Source organism: Onthophagus taurus, chromosome 7, assembly GCF_036711975.1.
Source record: "Onthophagus taurus isolate NC chromosome 7, IU_Otau_3.0, whole genome shotgun sequence".
Taxonomy (NCBI): Eukaryota; Metazoa; Arthropoda; class Insecta; order Coleoptera; family Scarabaeidae; genus Onthophagus; species Onthophagus taurus.
The window spans coordinates 31,446,617-31,467,453 of NC_091972.1; the positions used below are offsets into that span (position 1 = coordinate 31,446,617).

Genomic DNA, 20,837 nt, shown 5'->3' on the forward strand with positions numbered 1-20,837 from the left:
CATAAATTTAATATACTTCCACCCAACTTTTATTTCATTTCTAAAAAAAATAAGTAATTGAACTTGCAATTTTAAATCCGTCTTAGCTTGAGCGTATACCGACCGTTAACCTACCGTCCACCATTTACCTGGCCGATTGCATTTCGACAGGTAGTCGACGAAGATACGTTGGTTTTTCCGGCAAAATTCCGCATTTTGTTTAATTTTTATGCGAAAAACTAATAAACCGATATTTGATTGTGAGATACCGTTGGATTCGTATTGTTTTCATCTTTCGGAAGATACCATAATATACTGGGTGTTCCATTTAAAAAAACAAAGTTAATCTATTTGCCGGAAAAACTAAAAGTGATGGCAAAATTCTCCATAAGAAAATATTTGTGCTGATAAAATATAGAAACTGACGTTTTTTTGTTCATATTGATATCTCAATTTGTTCGGAAGTTAAACAGGGGGGGGGTTACTTTACGCTAGCACTGTATACACACCGAACTTGCGCATAAACTGTTGCATATTGGATTAAGGGGAATCACTACATCCCACTGTTTAATTGTCGTTTATTTTTTGGAGATTCATTTACGTGGTGGAGTCCCAGAGACCCGTATAATCTAATCTACTGATTAGTACATTATTGTCCTTTTGATTCTTACAATAGGAATTTTATTTAAGCCATTTTTTTGTTGACAAAGAAACAGCAAAAAATAATCTATAAATGTATTAATTGCAAGTACTAAGATGGTGATGACAATTGTTATCTTTAAATCATTTTTAATGTGTTAACATTATGTCAATTGTAGAAACAATATTTATTATGTTAACGTGTATTTCGAAGAAAAATATTTGTGTAATACATTCTAGCAATTTTTAAAGATAAATACATAGTTATATAAAGTTAAAATAATATATGCAGTACCTACCTAACTTAAAAGAAGTTGATGTTTGATCAACCCAACCCAACCTTCTTATAGAATGGACATTTGCAGAGAGTTTTGCACCAAGCTAGATTATCCTTGTAGACTTGTCACAGTCTTTGTGGACAAAATTGGGCCCCGGTCGTTGTCAACGTCCGGATAAAAACATTATGATCGCTAACGAAGAATCGCTGGAGAGTTGAATTTGATTTACAAGCAGTATAGACGTCAGTTAAGTCCATTTAAACGAAAATTGTTTAAACATCATTGAGATGGGACGCAAAAAATGCTCTTCGGAAGGAGAAAGACGCCTAATATGGAAGATGTTAGAAAAATAGAAAAATATAACTAATTTATCGGGCAAATTAGTTATATTGGGAGTTCGCCGAAAAAAGTTCGAAATGCGCTCAAACATTATCGAAATAATAAAAATTTTTCAAATCAAAAACGATCAAGACGCAGAAAAACCTCAAAACCAGAAAATTTTCTAATTGTCTAACAGGCGCCCAAAGATCTTTTTGCTACTTCTTTACAGATAAGAGCCACAATGCAGCAGGAATATGGTGTCAACATTGCAAGTAGGACTGTCAAATAACTTCTGGAAACCAATCTCCAGGGATGCCAAAGTTTAAAAAACCGACGGTTTCGCTTGGAAACCATAAAAAGCACTTGGAATTCGTAAAAAGCCATATTCAATCTCTTCCCTCTTTCTGAAATTGCGTAATTTGGAGCGACGAATCTAAATTCAATCTATGCGGAACATGTTATATGCGATGTGCTGCAAATAAAGAGTTAGATCCAAAGTACTTCGTCGGCGGAAGTGTAATGGTATGGGGTTGTTTTAGCGAGCGTGGTGTTGAACCTATTGTTCAAATAATAGGAAAGCTAAATGCCATAGCATACCAAAATTGTTGTTGAACCACCACCCATTATCCCATATTTGAAAAATTTGCCGTTGTCAGTTTATTCGAAAATGGTTTTCGCAAAACAATGCCCTGCCAAAGGTCTGAAATAATGATTTCAGAATCAAGCAATACCACTGCCGGTTTGGCCTGTACAGAGCCCAGGTTTAATCCAAATGAGAACTTATGGACAGTTATTCAAAGAAGAGTTATGATGACGCTAAAACCAAAGACGCTACAAGAATTATGGGACGTTATCGAGCAAGAATATCAGAAAATGGTAAAAAGTAATGAGTGTTCAACTTACACTCTATGTATATTCTGAATATTTTCAAGCTTATTAAGTGATGTTTAAGTTTTATTTACAATGAAAACATTTCTGTAAAAAAAATCGTGTATTTCTGTTTTTCTTTTCGTTAGTTTACGTCTCACTACAAAATATGTTTAATAATAATAATTAATAAATAAATACTTTTAAGTTCCTTATAGAAAACTTTCATTCTGCGTCGATTTTATGCGCCTTTAACTAGATTCAGTACGGTGTGCTAATTAGCGTGCCACCCCTGTATGTTTGAGTAGTTCTATACATGAGGATGCACGTGAATCTTCAGTAAAGATCTGCATTGTGTTTAAAATTGCAATAATCGGTTGGTAGTCCATCTTTTACACTACCAGTTTTCTACCTTATGGATAGTAGAAAGATTTGGGTATGTATCATAGAACAAGTTAGCCACTTTACTATAAAATCTTCAGATTTCTTCAAAACATGTAAATCTACCGGCAGTTTTAGTAATAATTGTATTAATCTCAAAATAACTTCATATTTAGTTTGTACTGAGAATATTATTTATTTAAGACGGAATGGAATTCCCCTTGTAAGAATCAAAAGGACAATAAACATTAGATTAGATTGTGCGAGTCTCTGGGACTCCACAACGGAGATAAATCTCCGAAAAAGAAACAACGATTAAGCAGTAGGACGTAGTAATTCCCCGTTATCCAATATGCAACACTTTATGCGCTGGTCCGGTGCGTATATATTCGGCGCACTTCTCGTTTCAAATCATAAAGTTAAATCTCTCGTTTGCACAGCTCGGCAATTTGATTTCAACGCATTCAATCGGAACAAAAATCTCTTAAACAGTAAGTATCTTACTCTTGATAATAAGTTATAATGAAAGTGGACGATTAAATATATTCTTTTCGTTTTATTACAGATGATGATCAAGTGCATTGCTTTGTTCGCCTTGGTAGCATTTTCCGCTGCTTTTGTGATTCCTGAAGATCAATATCAACAATACTTCCTTGTAGGACATTACGAACCGGAAGAATATGAACTGATAGATGTTGATCACCATGCTAGAAATAAAAGATCTTTTGCGCCAGGTGGTACACAAATAGGCGGCAGCACTGAAAGTCCTTATCCGTGGAGTGTCGGAGGTAGCGTTGATAAAGTTGGACAGAATACTGTTACCAGTATTAATGCTGGTCACAAAACTGATCAAACTCATGTAACTGGATCATGGAGTAAAGTTGTTAGAGGACCAAATAGGGCTAAGCCCAACTGGAGTATTGGGGTTCAACATAGATGGTAGAAAATATTAACATTTCATAATTAAATATCACTTTATTTATTTTTCAATAAATTGTAAATTTAATTGTATCACCATAACATTCAATAAAAACATGCTGGATTGATTTAGATTTAATTAAATTCTAAAATTTAATACCCTCAGAATTGTACAAGATTTGGGATACTAAATTCCAGGCGGTCGAAGTGTTACCAGTTTTACAGTCACTTAGAATTTTTTAGTACAATACTCTGCATATTATTTAATCATTGGAATATATATCAGTGAGAATATACAGATTGTTGTGCGGCCTTCATAAAAAGTTAACTAATAGATTTAAAAATTAATAAAGAACAATATGGTTGAAAGTTTCAATGAATACTGATTATATCAAATATTTCAAATGTTAGAGCACCTTGTCTGTAACATCCTTATAGGTTTGAAAAAATTAAGTAAATAAAAATTAACACATTTTATTAGAAGTCCATTGTGATGGACAGAAAAAATAGTACAAACATTCTTTTTCTGCTATTGCAATTTAACTACATATATTCACGTAAATATAGTGTCATCTGGTGTCATCGTGAATTACGGCAGATGCTAATTCTAGACAAGGCCACCGACAGTGTTATTACCGTACTACTGCAAGGTTAGCAAAAATGTTGAATAAAATACATGATATAATATTTGATGAGTATGTAGCTGTTCTAGATTCTTTAAAGGAAGAATATATTGAAAGATTTTCAGACTTTGACGAACACATTTCCATGAAACTAGTATTTGAACCACCTTTAGTGGATATATCCGAGGTTCCTGAGGAACAACAAATGGAGATATTTAAGTTAGGGCAAGATAGTATCCTCAAATCCCTTTTTGACACTAAAAGGGATCCCATAGAAATCTGGTAAAATGTTGTTGAATATCCATGCCTACGAGCATGCAAGTGGTTTATACTATCCTGCTTTGGAAGTACTTATTGCTGCGATGAAGGATCTTTCGTAAAAAATGCGTCCTGATTTCTGAGCTAAAGTAGTAATGATTTTGCCAAAATCAGTGAAAATGAAAAGGTACAATTGAACCACTAAGTCGGTCTGCTCAAACCGATGAAACTCTGGTGTAGTTGCTAAGCCCGTCAATATGTGAAAAATACATTTACATTAGTTAACAATTAATTTCGGCACGTTTTACTCATATTCTCTGTACACAAAAGGAAATTTCAATCTATACTAAACATCGACAAGTAACTGCTTCAAATTGTTTCACAAAAAGACGTTATTATTCTTACTTCTTTATTAACATTAATAATTACAGGAATACAAAAAGAAAAATACAAACGTAGTAATATACAAAAAATAATAGGTAGTAATGATAACAATTGTAAGATATATGAATATATCAAAATGGAAAAATAATATTGTACATATTATGAATGGCAATCAAGGCGAAAAGGTATTTTAGCGATTAATAATTATGAAGTGATCTATGATTTTATTGTTAATGAATGACCAGGTATCGGTAAAAATGTCGCATTCTGCGGAAATCTGGTTATAATAACTACATATCAACGACACTGGGGAGCGTTGAGACAACACTGTTCTGTTGAAGTTGCAATAGAAAACACGCGTCGATTTAACATTAAGTCTTGGTACGTTAAAATTGATCATGTATAAAATCTGTGAACAGTCAATCAAACCGTGCGATTGTTATTCTACGTATTGACAGTGACACTACATCAAATCGGTTCAGTAATATACTGTAATCAATACCTCTAGGGGGATATATTTGGTCAATTCGGTAAGACAAAAACTTTAAGAATAATCTTACAATGTGCTCTAATAAATTAACATGTACAGCATAAAAAGGTTGCCAAATCAAAGATGCGTATTCAAGGCGTCAACGAATCAGAGCATTAAAAATAGTAAGAAGGCTAACGGTTGAAAATTCTTTACAATTGCGATATATAAAACCATAAGTTCGATAACATTTCGCGCACAGATTATTGCATGGTCTATGAATGTTAGTTTTGAATCAAAAGTTACCCCCAAGTCTGTAATATTATTAGTGCACCGCAAGACTTCATTACCAATGCAGTACTCTGTGTGCATCAGCGAACTTCTGGTATAGAAAACAACGCGTACTTCGACACATTTAGAGACAATCGGTTATTCGCGCATCACTCGATAACACTATCCAAACCACTCTGGAGAACAACACTATCCGCTGAAGAGCGAACTGAGGTAAAAATTTTTAGGTCATCAGCAAAAAGTAGTTTACCGCAATCAATGGAGTCCGTGATGTCATTGATGAAGATGAGAAATAGAAGTGGATCCAGGTTTGAACCTTGAGGCACTCCCGATGTTGGCCGAATAGGATACGAACTGTAGTTGAAGTATCTGACGCACTATATCTCAAAGGTAAGACTCCATAAGGGAGATCAAAAGTTTCCTAAATCCAACGGAACTCAACTTGCGCAACAACGCATATAGACCCAACTGATCAAAGGTCTTCTGAAAATCTAGGTAAACAACATCTACTTGGCCTCTATCATCTAACACATCGGACACAAATTGTGTAAAACAAACTAGGTTTGATACAGTTGATCAATTCTTTACAAAATCATGCTGGAAAGGTGTTAATATGTGCGTAGATATATTTGTATAAAATTGACTCAAATACCTTGGAGAAGCCACACAGTAACGAAATAGGTCGATAGTTCTCAATATTGCTAAAGTCGCCCTTCTTGTGGATTGGACAAATAAAAGCTTTCTTCCACTGTGTAGGCATTTCGCACTTTTTGAGAATTAAGTTGAAAAGATACAGTAGGGGAGTATCAAAAATAGTGGCGCAATCTCTTAGCAAGAAGCTGGAAATACCATCAACACCCGCGGAAAGTTTATTTTTGGCATATCGCAACGCCGAATTTATATCCTCGAGAAGGAAACCACTGATTTGAAGGGTTTAGTCCAATGTTAACCCAGAACCGGACAAATTGTGAGGATCCGAATCAATGTAGACCTCACCAAAATATTCAGCGAACCCGTCAACAATCGAGGAACTCGTAGTTATTCATTTTGCCTGTAGTTCATAATACCAGGTATCCGAGAAGAGCCCTTTCTGGATTGTACATAGCCCCAAAAGCCCCTCGGGTCACTACAAATTGCATTCTCAGTATCAGTTATATATTGTTTGTAAGCAGCGTTTATCATAGTCTTGGTGAGCATTCGTTGATGCTTGAATAATTCCAAATAATAAGCGGTTCGATGCTTTTTATATTTATTATGTATGCTTCCTTTAACCAGAAGAGCCTCTCTAATGTCTTTTGTGAACCAGAGCGGGTATTTCTTTTTTCCAAGCTGCAAAAATCCAAATTTTGGCACAGCGATATCACATGCTTTATAAATGAGCTCGTAAAATGTTGCGCAAACAACCTCCGTTTCATTATAAATTATTGACCAATCTGTAGAGCTTAACAAATTGTAGAGCAACGGAATATTCGCTCGTAAAGTTATAAGTAGGCACACTAGATGTAGCTTGGAATTCAGGCGAAGTAGATTCTAAACAAGAAAATATCATTTGAAGTGCGGGATGTTGGCGATTTTCGACCACAATAGGGTCTAAATCTTCGGAGACCACACAAGGGAAGTTACAAAATACCAGGTTCAACAAGCGGCTATTGGTGTTAAGGACATTGTTTGCCTGAGTGAAGTTGTTAAATGATTCATAGTTTAAGAGAGCTGTACCAAGGAACATTAAAGTCACCCAAAACCATAATAGGGTCATTGGCAAGATAGTTCAATGTTTGGAGCCGCTCTAAAAATGTCTCAAAGACTTCAACAGAAGTGGATGAAGGTATATAAGCAACGAAGACAAAACACCAACGGCCATTCAGCCAAAAATCTTTACACCAACAACATCTATTGAAGCTCGCGAAACACCTAATAAATCCAAACGTCGATCACAACGATATTCTTCAGAAGATGTTATTGTATTATTCCTTTTGAAGCATTTTCTTACCGCCAAGGAACCATAACTACGAAGTATTCAACAAAGTTCTGTCTAATTATAAATCTTTTATTTCAGCTGAATTCTCTCTCTGTACTTTGTTTCATCAGAGCAATGTTACAATGTATCGAACATGTTGAACTCATCATAGGAATTTAATTCTGAACTCAATTCTAATAATATACCAGAAGAAATTCGCCATCTTTTCATAGCTAAAGTTGCTACTATCAACTTTACTAAATAGACTGCTCCTAGATTTGATATTATTTTTAGCCGGGCTGAGGGGAGCGGTGCCTCTCGTCACCGTGACCTACAAGATCTATTGTAACTTAAACCCTCCAACAGTTTAGGACAAATGTAGGTCCTTGATGAACCTTAATATTGCTAGAAGGTCTTGTTCCTTTATGTCGATAGATGTCAGGTGTACTTTACCGAAAATTTTATGTCTTAGACGGCCTCTGTTGACGCATTCACACAATATATGTTCAGCAATCTCTAACTCGTCGTTACCAAGTCGACAAGTTTGATCCACAGCGTGTCCAAGGAAGAGGTAGTATTTTAGGGGCGCATGGTCGGTAAGGAAGCCTGACAGCGACCTTAGATCACCTTTGCTGCGGAATAAAACCTCTTTAGTTTTGTGCAGAGTCATCAGTGCAGTCACACGTGTAGCTCTGAATTGCCTTTAGGGCGGCCCGACTCTGCTATTCCGGATCCAACTATTATTGCCTTTATATTATAGATACAAGATGTTTATGATGTCTTCATTTTATTAAAACAGCACAACATACAACGTTTTTCGCGATGAAAAATATCAGTAAACATTACTCTAAAATAAAAATAGAATTCATCATCTGCATAATAATTTTTATTTACAACAATATTAAGTGTACAAGAGAGTACTCTACAACTCAAATATTTTTTGTATATTTTCTTTTCATAATCTAATAACATTTAATAAAGACATATAGATAATAACGTCTATAGTTTTCTTCTCTCTAATAACAAGCGTATTTTTTTAAAAACCTACAATAAAAATGGTTCTCTTCAAATGAGCAAGTAAATAATACTGATCAAATCACAATATATTTGAACGTTTTGGCACAAAAAATGTAACTTATATTATTCATTTTTTATCACAGGAAATAACACATGTTAAGATCGTTATTTTCGAAAGATCGATCTAAAAATCTAAGAGCAAACTATTCTTTATGTAATTTTTTCTTTTACGGAAAATGCATAACATTTAAATCAGGATATTGGGCATTTTCAATTGACCCTCTACCAAACTTTAACTCTAAAAAATCTCTTATATTATTAGGACTCGGTACGTTTCGGCCACAAAAACTAATACTCGACATGGGATGCAAAAAATGATCGGGAAATTCCATTCGTTTACGATTCAAGTTCCAACCGTCTAAAGACATTGTTCCATTTTTAGCATAAAACGGAAATATGTTCACAAAAATTCGATTCTTTTTACTATAATGAACGCGAAAGTAGTTCCCCTCCCCAGCTTTTTCCCAATAAAACCCTTTCAAATCAACCACAGGTTTAAATTTCGCTCTTTCCAACCAAACACATCTAGATAGATCATCCCTATTGACCCCTACATCAACGTCGTAATCCCATGGAAGAATATCACCATGTTTCATAGCCCCCAATAAACTACCACCTTCCAACCAATATCTTATACCACAATCTTCAAGATTCTTAAAAACATGTAAAGCGGTTTTACGTAAATTTGACATACAACATGGAGGAGTTAATTTTTTTTCAATTAAATATGATGGTAATGAAGAAACAACTGGAGGAAAGCAACGGGATGTATTTTTAGTACACCCATACCATTGTTCTGTTTCGTCTTCTTTAACTAATTTTATTTTAAAGGAACGATATAAATTTTTTAATGCTTCTTCTTCAAGTCTTCTCATCCATTGAACATGACGATTCTCTAATGGAGGTTTACCATCTTGAAAAATGACACCTTGTAAAATTTTAACCTATAAAATATTAGATCTTAATGCAAGATTTTTTATATTAGACGAACCGGAAAGTAATGTTTTTCTGCGCATGTCAATATTCGATTGCCATCTATCCGATCATTGTATACCACAAAGTCATGTTAGGCTAGGTACTAGGTATTTTCAGTCAGCCGATAATTTAGTCGATGGACATAAATATACTAAGCTTATGGCTAGGCACACCCATTCGATTTTCAGTCGGCCGATAGATTAGTTTATGGACAGAAATATATTAAGACTAAAAATCGACTGTGTGTGCCTAGCCTAAATATAAAAGTTGAGTTGATATGCAGTTATGTTGTATATGCACCTACACTATAACTGCAGATTTACTGAGTCGGTTTTAAATTGATAATGCATTGCGATTTCAAACCAATCCGACTAAGTTGTTTCGTTGACGAACAATCGACTGTGTAGCCTTAGACATCTTAGGCCCTTCGCACACCAACGCTACACAACTACAACAATACTGTAATAAAATGGCTCTAATACTGTGCAAGGCCTTCAATCAAGTGATGACAATATTATTGCAGCTTATAACTACTATAGAAAAAAGACAGCGTCCAAGCCTTTTCTGCACCCTTTCGAAAATAAATTAAAACATTGTAATTATATAAGCAGGGATATTTATCGATGTGGTCGGCAACCGGTCGCTTGGAGATTCAATATGCTGAGTCATTCATAGGTTAAGTAGCGTTGGTGTGCGAGGGGCCTTAAGACACAAAATAATCAAAAAGGACACTGATGGAAACGACCCATTGATGTAGGAGGTACTGTATTTTTTGACCTCGATTTAAATCCCGCCATCTTGAAAAGCAGACCCAAAGGCACAGAATAACCAGAAAGATCACTAGGAGTATGTTATTGGTGGTTAAACCACATAAACCACTCGTCTGATTTACAGTGGTTTAACCACCAATAACAGCAAGCTAGTCGAAGTCATTAACGTATAAGAATTTATAACATAAACCGATAATTATTAATAATTCACAAGTATCTTTGGTAAATGTAAGCAAAAGAAGATAGAAAAATAACATCCACATTCGCTACATATTTTCTGTAACGTGGATGGCACACATGGCAATAATTCGATCTAATCTAGGCCCTTGTAGTTCAGTGCACTCTCGAAATTTAATTCTCTGTTTTACTTTAGAGTGTAATAAGTAACTTAGAGGAAATCAAGGAACGATTTAATGAACAGATTATTTACAAGAGAAGAATATTATTTCTTTTTATTAAAAGTTAAAAAAAAATAAGGAAGAGTTTTGGTAAATCCCTTGAAGAATATCAGCGGTTAACGAGATATGACATCTTAAAAATTAGAACTGAAGAAATATATATATTACACATTTTTGGAAGAAAATTTTACGAAATCCATATTGGAATTGGCTATGGAGGACGAAATAGAATGATTAAAGAAGTTAAATCAAAATAGAAGAACAGATTACAGTAGAAATTGTTATGATATATTTAAATCTTTGTGAACCCTGTCAAAAAAAGTTGTTAATTGATATGCAGTCACAAGCAGACGACGACTATAAGGTTATAATGGTTTATCAAGCCCATCTGACGAAGTTTATTCAACTCAGAGCTGTTAAAACAAAACAAGCCGAAGAAGTTGCTTATCATCTTCTGAACATATTTACAATTTTCTCAGCTCCTTGCATTTTACAACGCGACAATGGCAAGGAATTTGCAAATAAAGTTATTGAAGAAATGTGTAAAATGTGGGGTGAACTCAAACTCGTTCATGGCAAATCGATACTTAGCCAAATACAAGGTTCGGTTGAGGAAGCCAACCAGGACATAGAAAATATGTTGTCTACTTGGCTTGAAACTAATAATACCATAAAATGGTCTAAAGAAATGAAATGTATCCAATTTATGAAAAAACGGGTTCATCTTTTAGAAGCAAAGTTTGCTTGAAAACACATTTGTCAACAAACACTATTTTCGATATCGTTATAGTGGAAGAACTTGAAGAGGTGTCAAAAGAGCACTGTAATACAGATATTGTACTTGAAAGAATAACTCCAAACGTAGACAAAGACAATGAAGCAGAGAATGAAGGCAATGTGGAAATAGAAATACACAACCCTACTGAAAATGTGCAATTAACAACTGTTGGAACTTCGGCTACAAATTCGCCGGAAATCTGCAAAGTACGCACTAGAAAAGCAAGCTAGCAAAATATTATACTTTTCAAAAGTAAACTATCCAGTAGCTACTGTAGAAGAAAACGTACTTATAAGAATTCCAGATGTAAGAGGTAAAGCAGACAGCCGCAATGTTATAACAGTTATGTCTACTCAAAATGAAAAACTTACTACAATTACTAGTTCTAGTGATAATGTTAGTTCTAGTTTTAGTAGTTATTTGGCGCTAGGTTGTAGTATACTTTTATTGAACTAATACTAGACCTAGACCTAAAAACATTCTGGTTTAACCGTTTTGAGAGGCGCACCGCTAAACTCGAAACTTTCTAGTTCTAGGTAAAGGGTTAGTTCTTATTCAGCATCAGGTTGTTGTAGACATACGGGTTTAGTCTAGTTTTAGTTTTATTCCAATAAAAATACACAATAACATGCTGCTGAATAACAACTAAAACTAGAATTAATATTATCACAGGAACTAACACCAGACCTAGAAATAGAAAGTTTCAGGTTTAGCCATGCTGTGCATCTCCCACGACAACTAAACCCAAATGATTCGAGTTCTAAATCTAGTTTTCGTTGTAATGATAGTGTTCTCTCATTGTGCGTCTCTCAAGACGGCTAAACTCCGCTTCTACTTCTACAGTGAGTACGATATTTATTGAGCCAAAATTCCCAAAAAAGGAAATAATCAATAACGTTCTATTCTCTGAAAGCACCAGTTATTCACGGCTTCTACGTTATTTCTCGAATATTTTTTGCACTTTTGGTGAATATCTCAGAAACTAATTAACGGATTTGCAGCAAGCTTTTGTTGTGAAAAATTAAGTTATAAAAAATATAAATTCAATTTTTTTGAAAAAATAAACCAGGTAATAAAAAACGGAACAAACAAAGAAACTTTTATTGGATTAATCGAGCCACAGCTGCTAATTTGATAAATTTTAAAAGTCGTCCTCACTAGATATTTCACTATCAGAAATTGCAACAATTAAGCTTTCTGTTGCCTCATCAATTCGAACCTCGTTTTTTAAATAATTATTTTCAACTTTAACAACATTTTGACAACACTTCAACAGTTTGTAACAGTAACCGACGAAAATTTTTCTTCTGTCACAGTTTTCACAACGATTAATTTAAATAATACATTTCTCTTCGCTACTTTGTTTTTAACTTGAGTCCATATCATTTCAATCCGATTTAAATCGGGGTGGTAGGATGGGAGCCTTAAATCCACATGTCCGTTTTCTTCTAGCAGACGATCGAATTTGTAAACAATGTGTTGTTTTTTATGATATTTAATAATATCATACAGCTATGGCTTACGCAAATTCGGCGAAAAAGGTATAGTTTTACTTAGCAACCAGTCCATCATATCTGCTTTTTTTGATTTGCAAGTAGGCGCTTTATATAGTACTTGTACATTATGATATAAGATTTAGAATTAGCTTCTCTGTAAGCCACTTCTCATAATTTTGCGAGTTCATGTCGCTATGGTAGTCTCCACCTTTGGTTTACTCCAGATTTAAAAATCAAGAGACATTTAGGTATGAAACCCGTTTCACTACCAGCGTGAACAATAACTAATCGATTGCCGATATAGGTGATAGTAAACCATTAGTGGTATTGTCTGTCCAACTATTCGGACTAGTATGACCTGCGTGAATGTAAGTTTCATCTAAACAGATGATAGGTCTACCTTGGCTCTAATTTTATCCAAATAATTCAACCTTAAAGCGCGAATAGCAACCGCCGATTGTCCTTAGTTTTCCTCCACTTAAATCCAAGGTTTTTAATAATTGTCAGCAGGGAGGTATGTTTTCCCGAAAAGTTATACTCCGTATTTAATTTTTAAAAATCATGAAATTATAAATCCTATTTCTAATATCCATTTGTTGCCATTCCGATATGTTGGTTTTCGTGCACGTTCTCTTACGTTTTTTAGAAGAACTGAATGTTATATTATCATCACCATTGTTTGAAGCTTGTAAATCGCAACCTTCATGTAAGATTCTCTTTATAGTTGTCAGAAACACTCCTGTAGCACTCCTGACACTTGATGGTAACATTATACAATTCTTTCAAACAGTTAAAAACTTGGGGGTGATGATGGATTCTGCATTGTCCTGGCAGTCCCAGATTCAGTCTGCCTGCAGGAAGGTTTATTTCTGTTTCTACTCCCTAAGCAAACTTGGTTGTTTCCGTCCCCCTATTGTTCGTCGCAACCTCTATTACTCTTTAATTCTCCCTCATTTGGACTAAGCCGATGCCGTGCACCCAGACCTCTTGATTAGTCTCCGTAACAAATTAGAGAGATTACAAAATAATTATCTGCGCTTTATTTTCGACCTGAGAAAGTATGACCATGTTACACCATATCGTAATCACTCGAGATGCTCACCGTTGAGAACTACCTTATACAAGATACTTTCCTCTCAATCTCCAATTTACCTGTTCACTGCATTTCAGTTCCTGGCATCTCGGGTTCTTCCTAGTAGAGCACAGTCTGATGTCTCACTCATGTTTCCCGTTCATTGTACTAAAATATATCAGAGATCATTCACTGTACAAGCTCTGTGGAATAATTTACCCACAGAGTTGCGTAATGCTCGTAGCTTTTCCGTATTCAAGGTTTCGCTAAGAAATTAGCTGTTTTCATTTTTGATGTCATCTGCTTCTTCTTATTTGCTCTTTTGCAATCACCTTTCGCTTGATCTGATTTTCTTTCTTTCTTGTTCTCTCCTATTCTTTTTCTGTTATTTAACATGTAGACTTAGGGCCGGTTCTTCAGTTGCTAGATAAACTCCAGTTAAGTAAATCTCGGTATAACTTGAAAAGTCAACTCTCGTCAGTTTAAAGATCGATATATCGAGAACCGTCCTATGAAAAAAATTGCGGTTAGCTTTGTTGTATTCACTGAACATTTCTACGTAACATATGTGAATTTGCAAATCTTCGACTCCGCGATTTTCCTAAAATCACGAGTTAAGAGGCTACTTTACCATACAGCTCAGCAAATTACAAAAAACATACATTATTTATGAAAATATTTGGATGAAATTTTGTACATAGCTTCTTCTAACAATTCTACATAACGCATGGTGAAAATTTTTAAAGTTTTCCAAAAAAAGGGGTTTTTTTCCTCAATATTATAGAATTTGGTCGTTCTTTTTTAGCTTGCATGATAGTATACTTGAAAATAGTAACATTTTTCAAATAAATTTTTTCAAAATTTTTAGTTATAAAGGAATAGTTTGTAATTTGCTAAAATTGCAATAAGGTAGCGTAAAAATGAATATTTTCCGTCAAGATTCCCACGAAGTATTACCACCGCGTTAGTCCCGCCTCCTGCCGACTGAGCGGCGCTGACATCGACTCTCTTCATCGAAGCTCCTTGTTTTATCTATTACTTTTTAATGTGGTAGAGAAAATAATCATTTCCAAAAGTACGTTTTGAACTTTATTTTCCGTGATTTTCTACTAATAATTGTGTAATTTAACAAAATTTTTGAATTTATAGTCAATAGTTGTTATTTTATTGTGTACTATAGTGTTAGTTTAATTTAGTTTGTGTAAAGTTTTTATAAACAATGGGTAAGTATGTTCATCTAAAAAACTACCCCTTAGCATTTGAAGATGTTCTCGAAAAAGGAGTAATAGACGGTAATAATTTACGATATAAATTTTTATAAAATCTAAAATTTCATATTTTATAGTCCGAGATTTAATTGAAAAATGTATTCATTCCGAAAGGTAAGTTAAATTTTATTAATTTTATTGTATAAACTGTGGCACACATAAAAAGGACTTATTTAAAAAGAATAAACCATCACAGTAAAAATTAAAACGATACATTATTTGAAGCGATACCATAAGATAAATAATACAAATGATGCAGAACCAAATACTGATGGTGGAGAATAATCCATTCAACTGCAACAAAACTCACATTAAATTTATTAATGAGTCAAAAGAAGGGCTTAGCAGCTCATTTCTTTTATGTTTTATGTGCGGGATAAAAAAGAAGCTTTACACTGAAGAAAGCAAAGAGTCTATTGAGATAAACTCTGCTGTTGTTTCTGTTATCTGTCGGTACCGGATATACACAGGCTGAAGAATTATTGTTATGTGTGGATATACCATTTATGTTAACAAAACCATTCCAAAAATATCGAGAAACCGTAAGTGACATGGCATAGCAGTCTATGAAGAACGCAGGTAAAGAAGAATTAATTTAGTTACAGCTTCAGAAGAAGTAAATAAAAACTGAATAAAGACTGTAAACGCTAAACGCTCGAACGTCAATTACGATGCATCATCCGGAGTGGTACTGCTATAAAATAATTGTATACATAAAAAAAAATACTCGTGTATACGGGGTAATTCAGGTAGGTAGCGAAAGCCGATCAGGGTAATGATAGCAATTCGGTTATAATTTATGAGTGACATTTCACACGAAGAATATAAAAGAAAGAAGAATTTATTAGAAACTTGCAAGATGGATGCATTAACAGAAATAAAATACAAATTCTTACCAGAAGCTAAAGTACCAATCAGATATGGATCCAAGAAAGGTATCTGTGCCTAACTGCATCGAGATTTGGTGATGTATGTAGGATGAGAAATGACACGTCTTGCTTAAATAAAGTTAAATCAATCTTGTACTCGAAATTTGCTAGAAATAATAGCACTAACATGGCTAAGACTATGAATGGCTTGCATTAAAAAAATTTGAAAGTAAATATAACTTGCCAGCAAACTTTTGAGCTCTATTCATCCGTAGGATGTACGGATTCTTAGTTGCAAGTCCAAATGAAACAATAAAAAACGAAAATGCCATCGTCGAGGTGAAGTGTCCAGCGAATTTCAAGAGCTTACATCTATTCAACGATGGCAAATTAAAATTTCCTAAAGATTTTTCTAGTCAGGGCTGTTTTATTTATTACACTATTAGCCATATTTTGTATACTTGAATCATTATTTAATATTATTATTAATTAGGTATTACATATTATTTCATTTACTTATACAAGGTGATACAGACCATGCAGTCCATTTTTTTAAACAGAAATATTAAAAAAGTTCGAATGAAAAGTAATAATATTCATAAAGGAACCACATTTATTCAGCTATTTTTTCTTTAATTTTTGTAACTACCTGTGTTTTCAAATAAAATTACTTACACGGTTACTCTGAGACACCTGTATATCAAACGAACGCATAATAATACAACAAAGATATAATTTATAAATGTTGTACCGAACTTTTCACATTCCCTGTATTGCAAATATATCTATTTTAATATAAAATGGAGTTATAAATGTTATTTTCGTTTCAAAATGATATAAATGTTTTATGCCTCGCAAAATTATTTATTGCATTTGAAATTGATTTTTGCCTTACATTCAATTGAATTATAAACCCATAATCTTAGATGTTCTCAACTTCTTTCTCTAATTTCTCTATTAAAAAATTAATATTCTATTCATATCGAAAAAAAGCATTAAAAAACTGATATTTGCGTAATGTAAATTGTTGTGAACCAAAATACTTAAAAAAACAAACGTAGTAAAAAGGTGGGCTACGACTACGATTATTAATAAAAAATCAAAATAATAACTAAAATAATAAATAAATTGGAAAGTCAATAAAAAGATTGATTGTAATTCATAATTAAGAAAAATTGTTAATAAACAATAATATTTAGAAGAAGTCGTTTAATTTCTTCATTAACAACATCGACGAGAAAAAGAATCGTAATAAAATAAACACGATGTTTTTTTATCTATAAAGGGTCGGGCCTAGTAGAAAATAAACTCCGCCTCGTTGCTTCCGAACGTCCGTCGTCTGCGCCCCTCAGAAACTGACCGACCTGGTAAAGTGGGCTCTTAAATGAAAAAAGTAGCCTATTTTTGACGGTGCCGGCAACTTTGTCCACTTTGCGATTTTTTTTCTCAAAAACTATCCGACTCAAATTTGAACAGGTGATACCCTGATGTGTTCTTAATGATGTGCATATTTAATTTTTTCGATATTCCATATAGTTTCGCGGAAAATCGCGGTTTAGTAAGATTCGGTATAGTCGAACACGGCTGGTTGGATTTTAACGCGGTTTTAACCAAAATATGGCAAATAATTCTGTTTGTCGAATCCTGTTATTGGGTTTTCAAAGTTTTGTCTCCATAATTTTTTTAAAACAATTTACCCGTGCTATAAATTAAAAAGAAACAGAAATAAGTCATGCGGGGGGAGAGGGGTTCCGTTCAGTTAGAAAAAGTGGTGCTGGTTGTGTTCCAGACTGGCTTCGACGTGGCGTACTGAAGTCTGAAGGGATTCTGGTAGTTCCGTCTCAGAATGTAACAGACTCTCAAAGACGCATTCCGCGCCCTGGAATATTTTTCGTATAATTATTTTGTATCTGTTTGTAATATTTATTTATTTCATTTTACCTTCGCGCGAATTTTTTTCAATATCTTACAATATATTACACGGTATATGCGTGAAAGGTAAAGGTAAAATGAAATAAACAAATACTACAGAAAAATACAAAATAATTATACATATATAATATATAATTATTCTATGACGCGTCTTGAGCGTCTATTACGTTCTGATGCAAGGTCTACCGGAATCCCTCCAGACTAGACTTCAGTACGCCACGTCGAAGCCAGTCTGGAATACACACCAGCATAATCTTTTCCAACTGAACGGAACCCCTCTCTCCCCGCATGGCTTATTTCTGTTTCTTTTTAATTTATAGCTCGCGTATAGTGTTCTAAAAAAATTAATGAGACAAAACTTTGAAAACCCCATAACAGGATTCGACAAACACAATTTTTACATGTTGGTTAAAACCGCGTTAAAATCCAACCAGCCGTTTTCGACTATACTCCAATTTACTAAACCGCGATTTTCCGCGAAACTATATGGAATATCGAAAAAATTAAATATGCACATCATTAAGAACACATCAGGGTACCATCTGTTCAAATTTGAATTATTTTCGTCGGATAGTTTTTGAGAAAAAAAATCGCAAAGTGGACAAAGTTGCCGGCACCGTCAAAAATAGGCTACTTTTTTCATTTAACTCGCGATTTTAGGAAAACCACGGAGTCGAAAATTTTCAATATGCTACGTAGAAATGTTCAGTGAATACAACAAAGCTAACCGCAATTTTTTTCATCGGACGGTTCTCGATATATCGATCTTTAATCTGACGAGAATTGACTTTTCAAGTTATACCGAGATTTATTTAACTGGAGTTTATCTAGCGACTGAAGAACCGGCCCTTAGTTTCTTTTTCTTTTCTCATAGTTGCCATATCAATTATTTATCTTAATTTGATACATACATTGGGTCTTTTTGAAAACATCGCCTCTTGTGTTAACTTGACCTTTTGTCAACCTTATGTTAATTTTACAGAATAAAGTATATTTCTCTGTTATTATTTTAATTCTGGCTGGCAAAAAACTTATTATTATTAGCACTTACAACACGGTTTTATTTTCATTTGGAAAAATTGTCTTAAAATAATGATACACCTTAAATATAACACCCTTCATCTGAGAATTAACTTCCTATCTTTTATTTCTCACTTCCATTGATTTCTTTTCATAAGAACTTACACTGCAAATGGATAAAAGAACTTATGTTACGTAAATCGATTGCAATTCACGATAAACAAACGCCCATTGCAAGTATGAGCAAGTAAAAACACACTTGTTATGCCGCCGCCAATGACTTTCGGGGTATCGGATCTTATAGATTCCAAGAATCTGACGTAGTGGTTTTCTGAGTAATTTGGTTCAACAAATATCGTACCGGCTCGGCTGTAGGTCTAGTGTTAGTTCTGGTGATAGTATTAGTATTAATTCTGCCAGGTTGTATATTTTTATTCAACTAAAACTAGATCGATTTCGTTACTCGAACTTGTTTATGAAGAAGGTTGCAACAAGGCAACCGTGAAGTTTTTCAAAAAACGCATGGCTTAACTCGAAAGTTTCTAGTTCTATGTTTACTGTTGGTTCTAGCAAATGATCTGGCAATGTCATTCGCCTCGCTTCTCTCTGGATAGGCCATAACGTGTTAAAAACTGCCCTATTGATATACAGGGAATGTTTGTAAACAATTTCAGCGTTTTGATTTACTTCTGTTTATAATATTTTTAATTAAAAATGGATTAGAAAGGGTTTGGGCTAAAACTAATTGATAAATATATTTACTGAACATAAAGTTAACATAAACATGCCAGTTTATAAACATTGGATGATCAAGGATGGAGGGGATCAGGGATTACTGTATATGTCTGAGACAAACAAATGTTTATAAAAGCAAGTGGCTGTGCTAGATTGGTGGTTCTAGCTTTAAAACAACATTACTTTCCGGTTACCATAATCTATCTAATTCAAACTAAACGCCATCAAAAAATTTAAAAGAAATCATCAAAAAATAAACCAGTACATTAAATATTAAATTATTCATGCAAAAACTTACACTATAATTTAAATATGATGTTTGTAGATATAAAGATAATGGAAATGGTGCCAAAAGAGCATTTGGCAATTCATTTAAAATTCCACTATTCAAAATAGTGGCATGTTTCCCAGAAACCAGCCCACATTGATACCCTTTGATCATATCAAGTCGAACCATCCACAATTTAGTTTCATGACTAACATTAAAACATTTTAAATCGGTGTAAGTAACAGGAATAGCCAAAATGGCATTGGGCTTATTAGTTTCATGTAAAATGTATTCTAAAATATCCCTATGAGGTAATCGAGTGGAATCAGGTAAAAATAAAACATACTTTGTATCAATCTCAAAAATGGGATACTTATCTTTATATGAAACGCTTAACGACGGTTTTAAACTCAATATTTTAATGTTAGTCATGTTTATGTTATCGTCAATCTCCAAAGGTGGGTACGGTGCCTCATCTGAGATAACGTAGACTTTAACGTTGGGGTAGATTTTCGTAAAAGAGTAAATAGTCGGGATAACATCGTTTCTATCCAGTTGAAAATCTCTTATTATTATTGTTACGAGATCACCCAAGTCTTGCACGTTCGACTTTGAGGTTATGTGAGAATTTTCTTTATCGGGAGTAGAAAATATGATAAAATTTGCGAACAGACGCCAGGTTGAATAAAGTAAAACTATGTTTACTAAAACCACTAGAAATCCAAAAGGTTTTATACGCATACTCGTTCTTTTTGGGGCTTTAGTTAAGTTTGATCACTCATTTTAACTGTCAACTTGACGTTTTAAAATAACT

General features: G+C 33.9%; 1 protein-coding gene and 1 long non-coding RNA gene across 2 annotated transcripts; both read right to left on the reverse strand.

Annotated features, from left to right (window-relative positions):
* Positions 1-8,233: 8,233 nt before the first annotated feature.
* LOC111416784 (ribitol 5-phosphate transferase FKRP) lies at positions 8,234-20,822 on the reverse strand. The gene is made up of 2 exons (XM_071197587.1): positions 20,054-20,822; positions 8,234-9,386 (listed from the first exon to the last, which is right to left on the reverse strand). The coding sequence occupies exons 1-2, from the start codon at positions 20,762-20,764 to the stop codon at positions 8,610-8,612; spliced, it is 1,488 nt and encodes a 495-aa protein (XP_071053688.1). The 5' UTR covers positions 20,765-20,822; the 3' UTR covers positions 8,234-8,609.
* On the reverse strand, positions 15,301-17,451 carry LOC139430509 (uncharacterized). Its single transcript, XR_011640929.1, has 2 exons — positions 16,096-17,451; positions 15,301-15,493 (listed from the first exon to the last, which is right to left on the reverse strand). It is a non-coding gene; the product is annotated as an uncharacterized lncRNA (long non-coding RNA).
* Positions 20,823-20,837: the final 15 nt, after the last annotated feature.

Bases quoted from the DNA above. Each gene is read 5' to 3' on its own strand.
- LOC111416784 (XM_071197587.1), bottom strand. From the start codon at position 20,764: ATGCGTATAAAACCTTTTGGATTTCTAGTGGTTTTAGTAAACATAGTT. The intron at 9,387-20,053 runs GTAAGTTTTTGC...AATATTTTATAG, and splicing joins CATCATATTTAAATTATAGT to GTTAAAATTTTACAAGGTGT.